We start from the raw sequence: 19,771 nt of genomic DNA on the forward strand, positions 1-19,771 counted from the left end.
GGAGCAGCATTTGTAAATGACTTCATCCTGGGACTGTGCGCAATAGACTTTGAAAAAAATATAATTAATCAGCGTCAAACACATGGTAATAACACAAGAATAATAAGTACACACTGCACAAGCCAGTTGCTCCTCTGGGACCATTCCTGGCTCTGTTCTCCAAGGCAGAGGGCCAATTCACCCCATGGCTGCTGGAAGGAGTCTACAACACATTGCTTCTCCATGTGCTTCATTCCCCTCCAGCACTGCATGAGTGAAGTGTATTGTCCCACTGCAGCTGCATGAATGGGATGTTCCACTGCAGTAAAATATGAATGAAAGGTGGGGGGTGAAGTCAGACACACATGCACCCATAATGCTCTATCTCACTGCTGAGTCAATGAGGAAATGTATTATAACATCAGGGCCCTAGCCTTTGCAATGCTTAATGTGGCATAAGGATGATGGGCTAAAGATGGTCTTGCATTTGCAGCTGTTACTGTTAATCAGTCCTCCCCTGGATAAAGCCTGCAGAATGGTATGGGCCTGCGTTGGCTTTCTATCAGTGAAATGTACAACCCTGCAGTGTGTATTCAGTGGCTACACTCCTCATAAGGTAAGTGTGCTGTTGCTTTTATTCCACATCGTTTTATGCTGAAGTAAAGGAATGGGGTACATGCATTTTCCAGCAGCATGTCCCACCTTGTGTAAGCTGAGACATGGTATCACTGGCATCCTGGTATCACTCCTCACAAAGCTATATGCACTGCTGCTCTTTGGCTTGGGGGTTGTCTGCCCAGAAGGATGCGTATCCTCAGCCCTAAGCCCTCAGATCTGAAGTGCTCTCTCTCTCTCTCTCCAGCAACTTGGCTATCAACTCTTCCAGGGTAAACCTGCAGAAATGTGTCAAATATACAGGCAAGATGCTTCACAAGCAGTTTATATTAACCCTGTCTGTGCTGAATGGGCCTCCAGGTCCCCTGCAAAGCAATACATTGCAGACCCATCTAGCCATAAATGACCAGTCCATCCTAATTTTTAAATCTTACTGGCCATATCGCACCAGTGCGTGCGCTGGGACATCAGGAGTGAGTAATACAATAATATTTAGTGGGTGTAGGTTTCTAAGCCTAAACTTGCATATTTAAGGCCATTTTAACCGCCCCATTTCCTATAACAGATATATATGCATCAGTATATTTAGATGCATATTTATGTAACGTGAGCTGGACTGCTAATACTTACATGTGCACACTTAACATGTTGTCACCTTTTTACACACCCATTCACGCCCAAAAACTTGAATAACAATTCTATTAAAGTCCAGTGTCACTTAGCAGAATATGCTGCATCTGGGGATTAAATTGAGACACCCCCTCTATCATGTTTAACTTTTCCTATTTCCTAATACATGTAACAGTTTATATATGGTTAGACTCCCAATTTTTCATCCTATTTTATATCTTATTTTCCTTTATGCTGTATGGTATGGATGTATGAACAGAGCGTGTAAAATAAATGATCAGCACTATGGAAATAAAAAAATATATACATACACTCAAATTTTGCCCAGAAAACCACTTTCCAAACACTTGACCCACACATATAAAGTAATCTGAAATGCATACTGCTTTCATATAGGGATAGTTATGGGTTAACCGGTAACTTCTATATATGCAGTGATTAGGCTGTCATAAATAAGCTCTTAGAAGTGTAATATCTCGAGAAATGGGGTGTCCTTTTATGCCGATGAACCACGGATTAACTCCGGGCAATCTTCCGCGTTGCCACCCCCTACCCCAATAAATGACCCTGCCGTGATTTCTGCATTACGATGTGTTACCAAAGAGGCCACAGTATAGAAACATCTGGGTTCTGTATGTTTGGCATAAATCTTTTCTCTCATGGGGCTTAGGTTGCGTCCATGGTATGGACGACCGTGTGGACGTGTCCGCACGCTGAGCGATCAGACTGCCTAAAGGCAGTGATCGCGTCTATACAGCGTGAGGGCGCATGTGTGCGGAAGTGGGAGGGGGCGCGTGTTGCGCAAGAAATCAATTAAAACTGATTTCTTGGCGCGACAGGTCGGTCACGTGAGCGGTTCGCCCGATGAGGGCGAACCAGCTCTGTGACGCGCCAACGGGCGGCGTGCGTACCATGGCCAGGGAAAGCACCCGCTTTCCCTCCGCCTCCGCACGGGCGAAGTGTCTATGGACGCTGCCTCAGTCTATATTCGCCAAAGCAGCCAATCAGGTCGTTTTTCAGATAACAGTCTCCATTGAAGGCTGTGGGGAATTTCTGTCAAACTGACCAATCGTCCGTTTCATTGAATACAGAATAAGCCCCGTAAACTTTGCTACATTGTAGCAGTGAAAAAATGGTGGGAACGGATAGGTTTCCAAAGAGGAAGATCCCAGAGTGATCATTAAGAAATCTTGGCACAGCATTGTGTATTTATGGTACTTGCAATGACTGAGGAGAAAGTATGAATATATCATTAATTATTCATACATGTAAATCAATTTACAATGTATTGCGGCCCCAATGGGCATCGAACGAGTTAAAAACGCAATCTCATCTACCAAGGCTTACCTTGTCTTACAGGGCCACCCAAGTCGCTGGTGACCTGGGATAGGGCAAGATGGCCGCTGGTGACTTCCCAGCTCCTGAATTATTCTCGGGTTCCAATCTGGCCCAAACAGGAAGTAGCTGCCATTGTATGTTATTGTAAAGCTTCCATTCTTTGAAGAACAAAATATATGAATCTCCTGTTTGAAGAAGATTAAAAAATCTTGTTATTAAAATCTGCACTTTGTTGGTGAATCTATTTTGGGTTTTTAACACTTAATAGCTGCTACATTGTAAATAATGCGCATTGTTCCATACATTAGTGTAGTAAACACTGTATTATTCATCATCCAATGCAAAGGTTTCTTTGCTCCCGGGAATAACACTTATTTTTTTTTACCTCACTGAGATAGGAGAGCCAGAACAAGCCCCTAACAAATGCATTATGGCCGATTATGTACTAAGTTGTTCTATTCCATAATAGACCCTTTTAAGCCTATTCAAGTGAATGGAATCTAAAGTACCTTCTGATGTCTTATAGAATAGCGCCGCTTAGTAAATATGCCCATATAAGCTGGATATACCAGGGTTGTTCTTGCTGTGCGTTTAGGATTTTGGGACTAACGTGTTCACTGCCAAAGGGGCCTGCACTTTGCAAAAAAATTGCAGCACCCACTTCCCCCCACCCCATTAGCATAGGGGTTCAGTCAAATATATCCTAAACTTTAATTGCAACATTTAAAATCACGTTTGGACACACACTTTATTTCGCACTGGGGTGGAGACTTGAAACTTGAGAGGTAAAAAGTTACAATATTTTTAGAACAGCACGTGTATAAAACACAGCTACCTCCTGCGTGTTTCTCATCCTTCGTGCTTTGTCAATGTTTGACACACGATGACCCAGTAGCACTGCTTTACTGTGTTTACATAATGTATTTCACCTAGTGGGTAATCCAGTAAATAGCAGTGGTTCTGAGGCTTTTGGACCTTGAATCCTGTCATTTCTATCATACCCCCATGGATGCCAACCACTGACCTGAATAAGAGAGGTGTTCCTCTTCTGTTGAGTTCAGCACCTGGGACAGCTGAAATAATAGGAATAATGTGAGTATTCACAAGTACTCTTGTACTGTTCCCGGAATGGCAAAAAAGCATCAATGGTGGGTGGAGGAAGGGGAGTAATGTAACATATTGATATATAGGTGTAGCCGTGCCATATCTGGCTACTATTCTGCCCTTTCCTGGCATGTCAGTCCTGGTAATAGCAGGCAATGTTAGGACCAATCATGGGTTTTCCCCACTCTGGCAGTACCAGTGAGTGATAGGGGAGGAGGTGGGATCAGGTCTGTATTCTGCCCAATCCTAGGTTCAGACCTGGTATCCTCCCTCTACTGTACTCAATGGGGTTGCTTCTCTAAATTGTCAGTTGGTCTCTACCATGAGAGGGACAAGGTATCACACTAGGCTGCTGTGCAATGGCAGGCCCAGGTTCTCTTTCCTTCAGGGGAGAGTGAGTGATTGCCTATTCCCCTGGTCCTGCTAGAGGATCAGGGAAGAGCTAGGACTGCTGCGGGGGCCCTTAACCGGTAGAGCAGGGCTAGGGACAATCTGAAGTGTCATGTAAGGTACTGACTGAGTGGTGTCTATGGGGAAGTGCCTGCCGTATTCAGCTGCCTAGACTTCTCTGCTTGAAGAACCACAACAGTATCACTAGCCTTTGACACAGTGAACCGCAGAATGCTCAGAATGGACTGTGACCGAGTGCAGCGTATCAGAAGGAGCTTTGCTAGCCTGGGGTACACCTACACTTGGTAGCTGGTAAAACCATGTAAGGAACTACAGAGAATGGATTCCTGTCAGAATCGTGTGGGACACGTGGACCTGTATAACACTGAACTTAAAATGGTGGTACTTCTGCTCGAACACACCACGTGAAGTTCGTCAGTCAAGATGGCGTTCTCTGCCAAGACTGGAGACGGTGTGTGCAGCGTGCAGAAAAGTTCCATGCTCAATTGTTGCAAGGTCTGGTGTGAAAGCCAGAACCGCACCCAAGTGATGTGACTGGCTCAGAGAGGAACCAGAGTCACGCCCTGTCCCAGTATGCCCCTACTCTAATCTCCACCAGAGGGAGGGGGCACTGGGAGAGCCAATGCCAAAAGACCATCTCAACTAAGGGAGGAGCCAGATGTTGCCGACCGCACCCTCCATTCTTCAGAGCCTGCAGAGAGAGAGGAGCTACCTTATCTGTTCTCCTACCTTAACGCAATCGGCCAAAGCAAGAGATAGCAAGCAGCGATTTTTCCCACTACTGTCTGCCAGGAGGCCTCATGGTAGTGAAGGTAGAAGGGACATGATACTTGAAGTGCCTTTACCTCCAAGTGCAACTTCCCGGGTGGAGACCTTGTCTGGGCTGCTATGTGTCCACGGTGCGGAGCACACTATTTAAAGCCAATGCTGCTAAAGCCTACGGCCTTCTCTAAGAAAGATGCGGCTGACCCCAATACCTGGGCGGCCGATGATGACACAACTACCTCCGCTATGAAGGTTCACGAGGGCCCGTGCACCCCAGCGGATGCTCCCAGGGCGTCCGTGTACCCCAATGATTGAGATGGTTCCAGACTGTCCCAGATATAGTGCCAGAGACTGTCCGTGAGCCAGAATAAACGGAGAATGAGCAACCGGGTAAGGTGACTGCCTAGGGCGAGGTGGAGCCACAGTCGGTCGCGGCACTGGAGCTAAAACGCTGCCTGTTGATTGCCATAGACGGTGCAATGCTCCAGTGCCTATCCCCCGCGGAGGTGTCCCTGCCCTCATCGAGCCAGAGTAGTGGTCTGTTGTGCTTCACCAGCCAGTGTGTACCACTACAGATCCTGCCAAAGATGAGTACCTGTGACATCGAGCGACGGTGCGGTCAAGTCCCGATGGCGACGGTGCGGCCTGAGCAGTATCCCAGGGGTGGCGGTTCCCAGCGGCCTGGTCGGCGAACCAGCATCCCGATCGTCGAGTTCCAGTGCGTCAGCGGTGCGGTGAGAGTCCACCTCCTTACTCCCAGCAGGAACCGATGGAGACTTCCGGTGAGAAGGTACCGGGCGACAGCGATCCAAACACGGAGGACGACGGCAACACACCCACTCAAAGACCTGGTATCAACATACTTCCGGTGCGGGACATCGACCTCTATCAGGATCCCGCGAGACCAGCACCTGATGACGTCAACAGGAAGGCAACCGCCAGGGCAGATGAGGAATGGCCGATTCCCGCTCCAGTGAGTACCACATCAAGTATTACTGGCGTGACTCACTTTATGGCCCATGTCCGGGCACACCTGGAACGCAAAAAGGCTGCAACTCCGGTGAGCACTAAGACTCGTACCCCCGAAGCCTGTTCTGCAGTCCCCACAAATATCAGCTGACACCTCAGCCTCTTGTGAGCCAACAGGTAGCATGCACCATACCCCTGGTAACGGGGGAATCTCCCATGGGCTGGGGAAACACCATGTTAAATTGCCTGCTATTTTGATTTTTTTTTTTTTAATGTCCGCACAAATGATAAAAGCTCTGATTTATATTTTTTTCTTTTTCAAAATTCTTCCTATAGATCTTTTTGGGATTTTCCCCAAATCTATCTCTTTTTTTGGGGGGGGGGGGGGAGGAATTCCTTACTCAGAGGAAATTGGCCAGGTTTCCGTGTGGTGTATTGGAGGTATGTACTCCTATTTATAAACCTGGGGTTCCACTACTTAATCATTTACAAATGTAAACTCTCTCTTCTTTGTTTTTAAAGAAAGAAGGATTAATGTTACAAGGGCTCTCTATGTCTCTGTTTGTAGAGCATAATGATTGTATAAACCTTTGTGTAATGGGGTCAAAAGAACTTTATCCCAATCTTGAACAATCTTGAATTTTATCCCAGGTTTAGAATTTCTTGAGATCTGGTAGAGTACCCTGATCTACCAAAAGGGGGAGTCAGCTAGGGCAAGAATGGGCCCCAACGTGCTCCCCTCTCCCCTTTAACAAGTCTAGCAACCCCCTTTATAACTCTGTCGGCACACCCCTCTCCACACTTCCCTTCATCTTCTCAACAACTCTACCAAGGCCAGGTCAAGGCTGGGGTTCTAGGACCGGACAGTCCCATTACTCCTTTTTATGGCACTTCTTATGGCACTTCAACCACTGTCTGAAGGACAATATAAACTGCTCTTTATCTGTATGTGCAGTATAACTATTCACAAGTATTCTATTTTGGGCAACTGACCTCCTAAGACAGGAGTGAGCAACTCCACTCCTCAAGGGCCACCAACAGGTCAAATTTTCCGGATATACATGCTTCAGCACAGGTGGCTCCGTCTTTGAATGAGCCATCTGTGGTGAAGCAGGGATCTCCTTAAAGCCTGACCTGATGGTGGCCCTTGAGGACTATAGTTGCCCAGCCCTGTCCTAAGATCATAGTTTTTTTTATTATTAATCAAGAATATTTGATGCCTATAATAAAAGGGGCCTGGCCTATACTATACTTTAGGGAACATATCCCCTACCTCTACTCCCCGAGGCTCCTCTCCTTCTGCCATGCTGGAACCTCCCTTCCACAACTCTCTACTTCCTCCTTTTTATACCTCATGTGATGTCACCACACGGTAGAGCTCAGCATCACCATTAACTATTTGTAGTACACTAGTAAACCCACTAGTGTTACACCTATAAAGATTGGATCTTCAAAGAGCAATCAATTTGTTGTTGCCTTTGTAAAGACTGAATATGAATAAGTAATTTGATTAAAAATTAAGGTCCCAGGTTATGCTGGGATGAGAAGGAATTAAATGGATGGCAGAAGTGCAAAAGCAGTACAGTATTAGACAATAGGAGAACAATGTTTTTTTTTTTTGAAGTTCAGAACAAAAAGTCAAGAGAAGACTGAAAGGTCGTGATTCACGAAGCCGAGATGCCCCGCCCTGATCCGGGGGTAACCGCCAGTCACGCGCGACTTAGTGAATCCTGGCCAAAGTGATGTCTAGTTTAAACTTCACCTGGAAGTTGCACAGTATGTGGGGAATAAACTCTGATTTATACTGTTGTAGTAACTTCAAATTATTATAAAAATGCATTACAGCAACTTGTTAAATGTTTTATAGTTACATAAATTGTCCTTGTGAGGCACAGCTGCTCATTGGATAAGAAAAACAGACTCATTTCCCTTTAATAGTGGATAGAAGAGTTACAATCAGAATAGCCAGTCACTCTAGTACAGGCGCTCTCAACGCCAGTCCTCAAGACCCCCAACAGGTCAGGTTTTCAGGATATCCCTGCATCAGCACAGGTGGTGCAGACTTCAACTGAGCTACTGATTGAGACACCTGTGCTGAAGCAGGGATATCCTGAAAACCTGACCTGTTGGGGGTCTAGAACTGGAGTTGAGAACCCATGCTCTAGTACTGCACCGACACACTTTATTCGAGCAAATACCCAGTATGTACCTGGCAGATACCTGGAATGCGCCGCTCCTCACCTCTGACAAGCCCCGTTGCGTTTGCCTTCCCAGCCTGGGTTCATGCCTGGCTGATGGGCGGCTGATCTGTTAAATAATAATGATTAGGATTTAATAGGCTGCAATGCTTCGTGTGTCTACCAGATGGCATAAATTCATGAATTGTAATGCAGTATATATATATATATATATATATATATACTGTGCAGTATTGCAGCCAGCGGGAATAAAATGCTTCAATCCCTGCCTGGAAAATAACCCAATGCACTCGGGCAGAAAACAGTCACAAACCTCAATACACCCGGGTATACCCGAATTCGTGGGACTAGCCGAGCTCGAATAAAGTGTGTCGCCAGTGTACTTTCTCCCTGATAAAAGTTCCAACACCTGTTGCAAGTCAGTGATGGATGAAGAGATCTCCCATGTTTTTGCCATGTATTTCCTTGATAGGAGCTCTCATAGGAAGCCTAGTGGGATTAAGCTTTTGCTGCGCAGACCCTCTTCGAAGGGTTAAACATCATCAGCAGCAATTGAACTGAAATGAGAAACAGAACGATTTATAGTTGTGTGAAAGGTACTGGGAGAGCAGAAGATGTGTTGCAAATCCACTAGATGGCAGAAATAATCTAATCTTGCAGGCGCCATTCAAACCGAATAAGAGGAAAACAGAGAGACCAAAGGGAGGTACCATAGCTCCAGCCGTCATCGGTAGCTGTGCTGCCTGCGTAAGATGCAATAGTCATACCCCCTCCACACAGCAAGAAGGAGAACTCGTAGGCTGATAAATTCTACAAGCAGAGGTGATCGAGTAAGGTGTGTGCCTTATTCTGCAGGTTGTTATTATGTACGTGCAGATCTGACTGACTGACGGAGCTTTGAGCGAAGGATGTAATTAGCTGGGTATCTGGACCATTCACGTCTGCGGTTTGTATACTTCAAAGTACTTTACAGAATATTGTCAGCTGAGGGATTTTGGGCTGTTGGCAGTCATTGAATGTCACCAAAGATGAATATGATCTGACTTTGCTTTATTATGAATATTGTTTCTGAAACTATGCATGTGCTGTGCGTATCTTCTGCAGTTCAATTCATCTAGGATTCACGATTTGCTGTATTTTCCTCATGCATTGCAATAGTTGTTAGCGTTTTTTTGTTTTTTTGTACATTATGTGAAATATTGACTCTTATATATAATTTCTCTTCATAGGTAGGCGTTTCACATGGGGTATGTTACGTCCGTGAATCTGTTCATTTAAACCAGAAAGCGCTTAAACTTCCCTAACCCCTGATTTTCTAGGCAACATGCCAGAACAAAGCAATGATTACAGGGTGGTGGTGTTTGGCGCTGCAGGCGTTGGAAAAAGTTCCCTTGTCCTCCGTTTTGTAAGGGGGACTTTTAGAGAAACCTATATCCCTACCATCGAAGATAACTATAGGCAAGTCATCAGCTGCGACAAGAACATCTGCACTCTACAGATTACAGATACAACAGGAAGCCACCAATTTCCTGCCATGCAAAGGTTGTCCATATCCAAAGGCCATGCTTTTATCTTGGTCTATTCGGTCATAAGCAAGCAGTCCATGGAGGAGCTCCAGCCAATCTATGAACAAGTCTGCCAGATTAAAGGAGACACCCAAAACATTCCCATCATGCTGGTTGGTAACAAGAGCGACGAATCTCAGAGGGAGGTCAATGCTAGTGAAGGAGAAAGCTTGGCCAACAAGTGGAAGTGCGCCTTCATGGAAACCTCGGCCAAACTCAACTACAATGTCCAGGAACTCTTTCAAGAACTTCTAAACTTGGAAAAGCGGAGAACTGTCAGCCTCCAGGTGGATGGAAAGAAATCCAAGCAGCGGAAAAAGAAAGATAAGCTGAAAGGGAAATGCTCCATTATGTGAAGTGCCCTGGCCTCGCCAGACTCGCATTTCTGCATGAGGCAATGCCAGGCTGGAGTGCTTTTTAATAGAAATTAAAATAGAAGGTATTAACTTTTGGGTTTCACTAGGATTGTAAAGGGAAAGTGCACACCGGGATTTGAAGACATGAGCACCATTGCAGCCATTTTCTGCCATTAAATATTAATTGAAGTAACGTTTGCTGCATGTTCGTGCTGCTTCATTTAGTATCAATATATCGCCATTAACCATTTTTGCACATTGGAAAGCAGAACATCTGTCTCTTATTACAGAGAGCTGCTCTCCGTATAAAAGCTCCATCCTTTAGCTTATAGGACCAGTCTTATATTGGGTGCTTGGTGTGTTTCTGATATTGGACGCGTGTGGAGACATTCACTTGCATACCACATACAGCTCAAGGTTTTTGTGTGACTTTCGCATGCCAGGATATGCAGTTTGTGGAAAGATACTGCGGCTGTAAATTAAATATATACACCTCTATGTATTCAAATTGTGCCTAGTGGGTTTTTTTTGTTGGTTTTTTTTTTTTTTGGTTATGTGTTTGATATTTGTTTATAAAAATGGGTGGGGGAACCGATCCTATTTCATATAGTCCAAAGGGGGAATTTTATATCCACTGAAGTGACTGTTTGTGCTGTTTTCTGCCGAAAAATCCCCATAGATTTATAAAAGGGATTTTCTGGGGGTGGGCGCGCTGCTTTCCTTGTCTCCGGCGGCTTCTGGCGTCGCCATGACAAAGTGACATTTGATGTCGTGACGTCAGAAGACGCCGGAGAAAAGGTAAAGGGGGGGGGGGGGGGTCCCGAGAACAAAAGGCTAAAGCAGGGAGGAGGGAGCAGCCAAAAAAAATTGCGCACCCCTGTCCTACAGTATAGTCATTCATTAATCCAGAGGTGATCAGCATCAGTCCTCAACACCCCCTTCTCCTCCTCCCCCCCCCCCCCTCCCTCCAACAGGTCCGTTTTTTTAGGATATCCCTATTTCAGCACAGGTGGCTCAGTCAAAGACTGAGCCTCTGATTGAGCCACCTGTGCTAAATCTGGGTTATCCTGAAAACCTGACCTGTTGGGGGGATCTTGAGGACTGGAGTTGAGCCCCCCTGTATTAATCCCTTCAAAGAATTAACAATGAATGTTAAACTCAAAGACGTGAAACATTTCATATAATTATTTTCAGATGCAGCAGGAAAAGCATTGGTTAAAACATCGTTTTCTAAGCAAACAATCTGAAAAGCATAGTGACATATTGCAATGTGTTTTTCTTTAACAGTGAGCAGTCAAATACGCCTATCTCTCTGTCACACACACACACACACACACACACACACACACACACACACACACACACACACCCCCCCTTTGGCTTTCGTGTCCGTCTTAGCCTCGCTGAACCTGGAGAAAACGTAACATGTTGGTATAAAGCCCTAACATGGAAGACTTTGGCTGCTTTTCCATTCTACTGGCAGGCTGTGGGGAAATGTGAGGAGTTGCTTCTCCACCGAAAGGGCGGTAGATACATGGAATAGCCTCCCAACAGATGTGGTAGAGGTTAATACAGTAAGGCAGGGATTCTCAAGCCCCCCATCCCAACAGGTCGGGTTCTCAGGATATCCCTGCTTCAGCATAGGTGGCCCAGTCTTTGACTGAGCCCCTGATTGAGCCACCTGTGCTGAAGCAGGGATATCCTGAAAACCTAACCTGTTTGGGGGGGGACGGGACTGGAGGTGAGTACCCCTGAGTAAGGGAATTCAAACTCGCTTGGGATAGACATAAGCTAAATCCTAACTATGACAGAAAGCTGAGCATCACATCATGTTTGAGGTTTTCCAGCAGATAGGAGAATGGGCTAAGTGATTCTTATCTGCTGTTACATTCTGTTTCTGTTTCTCACCGATACATTTGCATTCCGCAGTGAGATCTAAGTGAGGATTCTGTGCTCATTTTGTATTGTACAGACAGGCAAGATCTCCCTATACTGCCTTACTCTTCTATAACACAGACCGTGTGCTCACACAACAACAGTATCAAGGTCCAATGTCAATTACAAGGGATCAGAAGGAACCATTGTGAACAGCCACCTGTCTGCTCGCTGGGTTTGCAATGCGTTATTACACCCTCTCAATGATGACTTGGGGGGGGAAGGAAGAGAGTCACTAAGTAGAATAAGCGTCATAAATGAAATCTGAAATGATGGCAGATCAGCATGAAATGCAGTGTTAATTAAACCATTTATTTTCAAGGCAGCAATGACAACTAAACACGATCACATGGACCTCAAAAGGAAAACAAACAAAAAAGTGCATCTAAAAAGAAACTGGGTTACTTCAGCAATGGGAAATGGCACAAAAATTTGTATTAGCTGCCAAGTAGATGTATGGTCCTCTTCTCTGCGCTCTCCTGGGATAGCTGGGGCTGGACACCTCTCTTCCATATTCGTTATTACTTTAGCCTTTCCTTTTTACCCTTCCCCTCCAGATATAAACGTTGACTTATGTTAATACCAAGCTATTCACGAGTGCTTTTCCATGGATACAAGCTGTTTCCAGAAATATCCCAGGCTCTGCTCTTGTCGCCATCCACAGAGAGGTACTGCATTTGGATGGTTAATAAGGTTTTTTTTTTAAATTCAAAGATGTAAAGTGGGGTACACCTGCACGTAAAGTGGGGTACACCTGCCTGGCCACATCGTGCTTGGTGAGTAGCATACGGTGGGTACTTTTCTCTGCCTCAGCCTGGGTATTAATCATTCTGTATCCTCACAGAACAATACCTTTCTTTACTCCACAGGATTCTTCCCCCTGCCTTTCCCAGACTTCTTTTGAAGTGAAACTTCTTTGGGGGTGCCCACAGGGTTTTCGTGGGACAAAATGTATTCCCTTGTAACGAAAAACCGTAACAAAGGTGACGTCATGCAACTAATGGGCGCACGCCCGGCATGCTCGCACATGCACCTATCGTGCATGCGCATAAAAGCTCGCATGGAGGTTGTATCCAGCGCAAGCGCAGAAGAGGAGCTTGCAGGCCCCATCACGCATGCGCAGTACTGCCCTTGTCCACCTCCAAGTACATTCGCGCTCCCCCCTCTTCCAGGATGCATGTGCACTAACGGCCGCGAGCCTCTGAGCATGCACTCTACAGGCCGCAGGCCTCTGCACATGCGCGCCACCTTAGAGAGGACTGACCGAGGGGGAGGAGAGGAGCCGGGAACACTGAGCAGGAAGAGTGAGAGAGCCGCGTTCACCGAGATCCCGGTACTGAAACAGACACAAAGTTAAACACACAGAGTCACAAACACACACACTCACATACAGAGTCACACACACACGCACAGTCACAAACACACACATGCACAACCAGAGTCACACACACGCAGAGTCGCACACATGAAGTTACACGCACAGTCGCATGCATGCACAGTCACATGGACGCAATCACACACACGAGGAATTCACAGTTTGCACAAATATATTAGTGCTGTGCAAGTGCGTTCAAAGTCACACTTCTTTGTGTTTTGTCACTGAAATTGTGTTTTGATTTTTAATGAAAAACATCACCATCACAAATACAATTTGTGTGACAAAAGACAAAGAAGTTTCACTTAAAATGCGTGTGCCCGGCACACACACACTTTTTTTTAAACATGTTTTAGAACTGAGCTGTGCAACCCGCAGACCATCTGCTACTGCTAATTCCATCGCAGTTACTCAAGCAGCTAATTGTAATATTTCTCATTCAAATTCCCATTCACATTTTAAGGTAACCCAATCAAAACATATGGCATATATGTTACAAACACGCTGAAATACTAAATGTTTATTGAAGGCAAATTCTGTTTAAGTATCTTTTTAATATGCCTAAAATGTAGTGTCCATATTATTTTGTCCCTTTTACGCATTCATGTTTTGGGAGACGTGCAGAAGGGCGCTGTTTTAGGGTGTACGAGAAATAATGAATACATGGGTTTTGACCACCGCTTTAAGTTACCCCAGTTTACAAGGCACGACTTTTATCTGATATGAGGAGCCCATGTAAAAGCAAATATGATAACCCACATTTAATCCGGTTTAGATGTTTTAGAAAGGAGTATGGCCTTAGAATATGGTAAACTCCTCTCTTTCCTCTTTTGAGCAGCAATCCCAAGTACTCCATGAAATGATGATTGCATATACATTAACAAACTGTCTTTTTGTCACTGAGCGAGTGGTTACAAGACTGAGCCTATACCATATAGTACCGTACACGGACACGGTGTGGAGCACGCGGTAGCGGGACTGAGACAGTACTCCGTAAGAGGGTGGCTAAGTCACTACCGTTATAAGGACGGTACCAGTTATTAGGATATGTGTTATTGCTAATTGCATGTTAGAGTGATAAGGTTGCCATGCATTATCATATTACATAAAGTTGGTTGCATTACATATGTGTGTATGTATTTCTTGCCCAGGGGAATCTCACATCACGGGGATCCTGGGTAAGTGGAGGCGCTGCGCTAAGTAAGTGTATGAGTGTTACCCCAGGCTCCCAGCTAGCGGAGGCTCAGATCTCCTGGAGCCGCAGGTGTTGTACAGCGACCAGTAGTTCCTTTGGGAGGGTTTAGAAAAAGGGCTACACAAGTTATGGGATTTCTCCTTCTGTATGCCTGGAACACATCATGGCAATAGCTTCTTATAGAAGTAAAAGGAATCAGGAATCTCACCTTGGTGGTTTGATGTGTAGGACTTTTTAGAATAATTGAAAAGAATGTTAAGAATTTTTTGACTACTTTTGAGTTTCTGTGTTTCTCTCCCTGTCTGTGTGTGTCTGTGTGTGTGTGTGTCTCTGTGTGTCTCTGTGTGTCTGTGTCTGTCACTCTCTGTGTCTGTCTCTGTGTGTGTGTCTGTCGCTGTGTTTGTGTGTGTGTTTCTCGCTCTCTGTCTGTGTGTGTGTCGCTCTGTCTCTGTGTGTGTGTGTGTGTGTGTGTGTGTATGTGTGTGTGTGTGTGTTTCTCTGTCTCTCTGTCTCTCTCTTCCCCTTTCCACCTGTCTCTAATCTTTTCATTCATAGTGCTATATAGCATGGAGTTTAGGGATCAATTAATCCATACATCATTTTAAGTGTTTTTTTATATTTTAGTTATTACTGTAGTAAAATAGCAAGGTTCATTTCTTGTGTCCTAATGAAATCTTATCCATCATGAAAGTATTCCTCTTAGTTAGTTACCTCCTCTAAAGACAAGCTCCCTTAGAGAAGAATCGATTATCTTGCAAAAAAAACCCCTCTAAAAGTCAATCGCTCCTTAATCCGGGTGTAAAGCAGCAGAATCCCTGATTTGGGAGCTATTGACTGGCTAAGTCCCAGCACTGTCAGAGAGAACGAAATGAGCACGGTCCACAGCAGCCAATGACCAAGTGCACGGCCAAGTATCAGTAATAATACTTTTATATATGTTTTCTTCTCAGAAGTATGGGTCTATACCATTGTTTGGTGTCCTCTTTCTCCGTGTAGTGAGGAAATGTACAACCTGCTGGAAGGGTAAACCTTCATGTGGCTGGATGCTTAACATAGCTTGGCCAGAAGATTGAACTATGTGACTCCTACGTACGAGAAGGAAAATAAATCCGTAATGCGTCATATTGGACGTGCATTGGGGCGTCTTTGTTTACTGTTGTATATTTGAGGTCACTTTCCCAGTAGCACGTCCAGTTGACACTATTATTAAGTATATAAATACATAATACTGTGGGTTTTCATTTTGAGCTGACTAAGATTGTGTATGTCCATCTGGAATAATATCATTGGAGCTATTGGTATTTCCAGAGCGGAGTAGACAAATTGAAAGGGAATGGCTCCTGCACTGAATGGATTCCAATGTAAGAGCGTTCTTGCCCAGGTAAATAAAGTTACAAATAAATCAGGTAGTTGGGGTGAAGTTATTGACCTCATTTAGTGCAGGAGGTTCCTATACATAAATACATTCACTTCCAGTGAAACCAATAATGTTTTTGTTTGTTTTTTAAGCATTGTAGTCACTCTGAACACTTCCCCAAAGGGAATTCTTGCCATAAATTAATTCATAAGTTCTGTATCTGTGGAGTGGTTAAAACCAAAATGCTCCGGATTTAAACTCTTTAGTATCAGTCTGTATTACAGACTGTCTGTCATCAGGCTCGGACGGGAGACACAACCTTAGGGAGTTTTCATAAGTGCCTCCAATGTGTTAGTTTGTATTTGTTCTGAAAAGATAAACGAGAGATAAAGAAAGGATTTATGGATCGGCAGCCAACGCATTCAAATGTTACTGTACTGATGGCAGATGCCAAGGACTGATAGTTCACACTGTGAGAGGTGACACGTGAATGGGAGAAAGTGACTTGGGAGGAACTGGAAATAGATGTGAGAAGCAGACACTGTAGTTGGAGAATCCTGGAGGGAATAAAGAAACAGAATAATTGTGCTCACTGAAAATGCCTTTATTTTTTGGAAGTGACATTTATACAGGTTTAACGCTGCAGACCCAGCAATATCCTACATGTGTGTTTTTTTAAATAAATCATTTCTGTACTATGAGAAAATACTTGTAGTATTTTTTTTAAATCAATGTTGAATGACATTTTTAATGTATAATAATGTAACAAGCATTTTTTGTTTCTATAGCAATCATTACGAAGTCACATCACCTTCCTCTTCTGAAACAGGCACACCCCTTTTTGAGCCCTGTCCTCTCTCTAGCAGTGCACCAATTGTATCTAGTGGCTGCCTGGTCACATGATCTTCCCCACAGAACCTTGCATCTTTGGTCCTCTTCTGCTGCACTGACAGCCATTTAGTGAACCCCTGAGCTGAATCTTCACCGATCGATCACAGCAGACTGGTTTGATCTGCAACTTAGCTAATTACTTATTGTGTGGATCGTATTGATGCACATATTAAAAGGAATTTTTTTTTTAAACAGGAGCTTGGACTGCTGCTTTAAAGGGAAAAAATCTTTTTGGCTTCCCATTAGAAAAAAAATGATTTAAGGTTTAATATTCTAATTTATTTATTATTATTATTATTCATCATATATATTCCTGCAACCTCTTCCTCTATCTAATTTCTCTCACACCAACCAATCCGAATGCTGCTGCTGGAATCATTATCACCCACCTAACACTTTAATCTCTACGCAAGTCATCCCACATCCTTTTGAATTAAACTAAAGGTTCTCATCTTCCCATTCTAAAGCTCTATGTGACTCATTCCCTCCTGTTGTCACACTTCCACTGCAATACCCCTATGCTCGCCTTGTTATGATCAACATCTCCACCTCTCATCTTCTCCCATCAATCCCGACTCCAACATTTTACTTCAGCTTCCCACCACCTGTTGGGTATTTTCCCTTACAAGAGTGGTGCTCAACTCCGGTCCTCAAGACCCCCCAACAGGTCCGGTTGTAAGGAAATCCCAGCTTCAGCACAGGTGGCTCAGTCAAAGATTGCACCACCTGTGCTGAAGCTGGGATATCCTTACAATCGGACCTGTTGGGTGGTCTTGAGGACTGGAATTGAGCACACCTACCTTACAACATCCTATACAGTATGTGGCATCTCTCAAAGTCTTCAAAAACCTAAGGGATCCCTTGAAATATCCCCTGACCTACACTCTGCTCCACTTTTTCCCCCATGAAACCTCCTGAGAACTGTTGAGAGATTGCTCTTCCGGTTCTTTGTAGAGGAAACTGCAACTATGGCCCCTTATGTTTTTAGTTTGAATAATCATTAAAGAGCGATAATGGCAATGCCAGGTTCCTTATTCGTCTGTCGTCCCTTTATAATCGTTTTATAGTACGTGTACATGTCGTACAAATCCACATCTTTCCCCCCATTTGGAACTGCATTGTACAGTACTCGTGCTTTGTAAACGGAATAAGCAAACCAATGCAGTTGCATACTGTATGTATAGGATAGTGTAATAAATGTAACAGGTACCCTCCTGCTGTATAACAGGTAAAGGACATTAAGGACCAGATAATCAAAGCTCCATGAACTCACTTAACTTGACATTAAAAGTAACGCTGTATCCTCCAAGTACAATAGCATAACATGAATAATGATGAGGCGATTGCAAACGATGCACACATTAGGTGTTATATAATAAGAACAGCATGTAGTGCACATGATGTGGACACTAAAGTATCAAACATCTCAAATCCAATAAAAGGTCAAGTGCATGAATCTCGGCTCTTTCTGACAGTTCTCCCCCTGTGCATTCCTGTGCGCCCGCGAAGCCTTTATCGGATGGCCTATGTTAAACATAGGCATGACCAAATTTGGCCATGTCGCCCCATGTATCCAGGTCCAGGGTGTCCTGGTAATAACAGAGTACCTGGGCCGTGTGCAGACCTTCGGACAATGGGCACCCCAACGTTAGAGACAGCTTCCCCAATCGTGCCTCTTGTTTCCCCCAGACTTTGCGGCGACTCCCTGCATTGTAAGGAACCCTCTCTAATAGCGCGTCTGAGATCAGATGCATCGCAGGGAACCCCGACCCTCTCTAATAGCGTGTCTGAGATCAGATGCATTGTAAGGAACCCCAACCCTCTCTAATAGCGCATCTGAGATCAGATGCATCGCAAGGAACCCCAACCCTCTCTAATAGCGTGTCTGAGATCAGATGCATTGTAAGGAACCCCAACCCTCTCTAATAGCGCATCTGAGATCAGATGCATCGCAAGGAACCCCGACCCTCTCTAATAGCGCATCTGAGATCAGATGCATTGTAAGGAACCCCAACCCTCTCTAATAGCGCGTCTGAGATCAGATGCATTGTAAGGAACCCCAACCCTCTCTAATAGCGCGTCTGAGATCAGATGCATTGTAAATTCTTCTGTATTTGGTACAATTTTCAAATTTTGAAAATTGCAGGGAACCCTTTAGAGCAGGGTTTCCCAAACTTTTTTTTCCGTGACCCGGTTATTTTTTAACTTCTTTTTCGTGACCCACTAAAATTTTTATCGCCTATACTGGCCTATAGGGCCTGCACAGACACACACACAGCCACTGATATACACACACACAGACACACACACAGCCGCTGATACACACACACAGCCACTGATACACACACATACACAGCCACTGATACACACACACACAGCCACTGACACACGCAGCCACTGACACACACACTGATACACACACACGCAGCTACTGACACACACACACCCAGCCACTGACACACACGCAGCCACACAGACACTGCTACACACACACTGATACACACACACTGATACACACACAGAGACACTGCTACACACACAGAGACACTGCTACACACACACACAAACACTGATACACACAAACACTGATACACGCACACAGACACTGATACACACACACTTACACTGATACTGATACACACAGACACTGATTCACACACAGACACACACACACTGATACAGATACACACAGATACACACACACACACTCGCTCTCCCCTATACGCACACAGACACGAACAGTGAATTACAGGCAACGACGGATGTGAGTGACTGGAGGGGGGGCCAGGGACACTTGGGTGGGAGAGGGGGGGGCAGGGACACCTTGGGAGGGGGCCAGGGACACTTGGGTGGGAGGGAGGGGGCCAGGGACACTTAGGGGGCCAGGGACACTTGGGTGGGTGGGAGGGAGGGGGCCAGGGACACTTGGGTGGGTGGGAGGTCGGGGGCCAGGGACAATTGAGTGGGTGGGAGGGAGGGGGCCAGGGACACTTGGGTGGGTGGGAGGGAGGGGGCCAGGGACACTTGGGTGGGTGGGAGGGAGGGGGCCAGGGACACTTAGGGGGGGGCAGGGACACTTGGGTGGGAG

The 19,771-nt window shown here is 45.1% G+C and overlaps 1 protein-coding gene across 4 annotated transcripts; it reads left to right on the forward strand.

Moving 5' to 3' along the window:
* Nucleotides 1-521: 521 nt before the first annotated feature.
* Nucleotides 522-10,416, forward strand: DIRAS3 (DIRAS family GTPase 3). Of its 4 annotated transcripts, none has more exons than XM_075615857.1 (2): nucleotides 522-595; nucleotides 9,239-10,416. In XM_075615857.1, exon 2 carries the CDS (start codon nucleotides 9,334-9,336, stop codon nucleotides 9,928-9,930), a length of 597 nt encoding a protein of 198 aa, XP_075471972.1. In that variant the 5' UTR covers nucleotides 522-595; nucleotides 9,239-9,333; the 3' UTR covers nucleotides 9,931-10,416. The 4 variants fall into 4 exon arrangements, with proteins under 4 accessions (XP_075471972.1, XP_075471973.1, XP_075471971.1 ...); XM_075615858.1 differs by lacking the exon at nucleotides 522-595 and adding an exon at nucleotides 8,664-8,831; XM_075615856.1 differs by lacking the exon at nucleotides 522-595 and adding an exon at nucleotides 8,665-8,844.
* Nucleotides 10,417-19,771: the final 9,355 nt, after the last annotated feature.

Source organism: Ascaphus truei, chromosome 10 (genome assembly GCF_040206685.1).
Source record: "Ascaphus truei isolate aAscTru1 chromosome 10, aAscTru1.hap1, whole genome shotgun sequence".
Classification (NCBI taxonomy): Eukaryota; Metazoa; Chordata; class Amphibia; order Anura; family Ascaphidae; genus Ascaphus; species Ascaphus truei.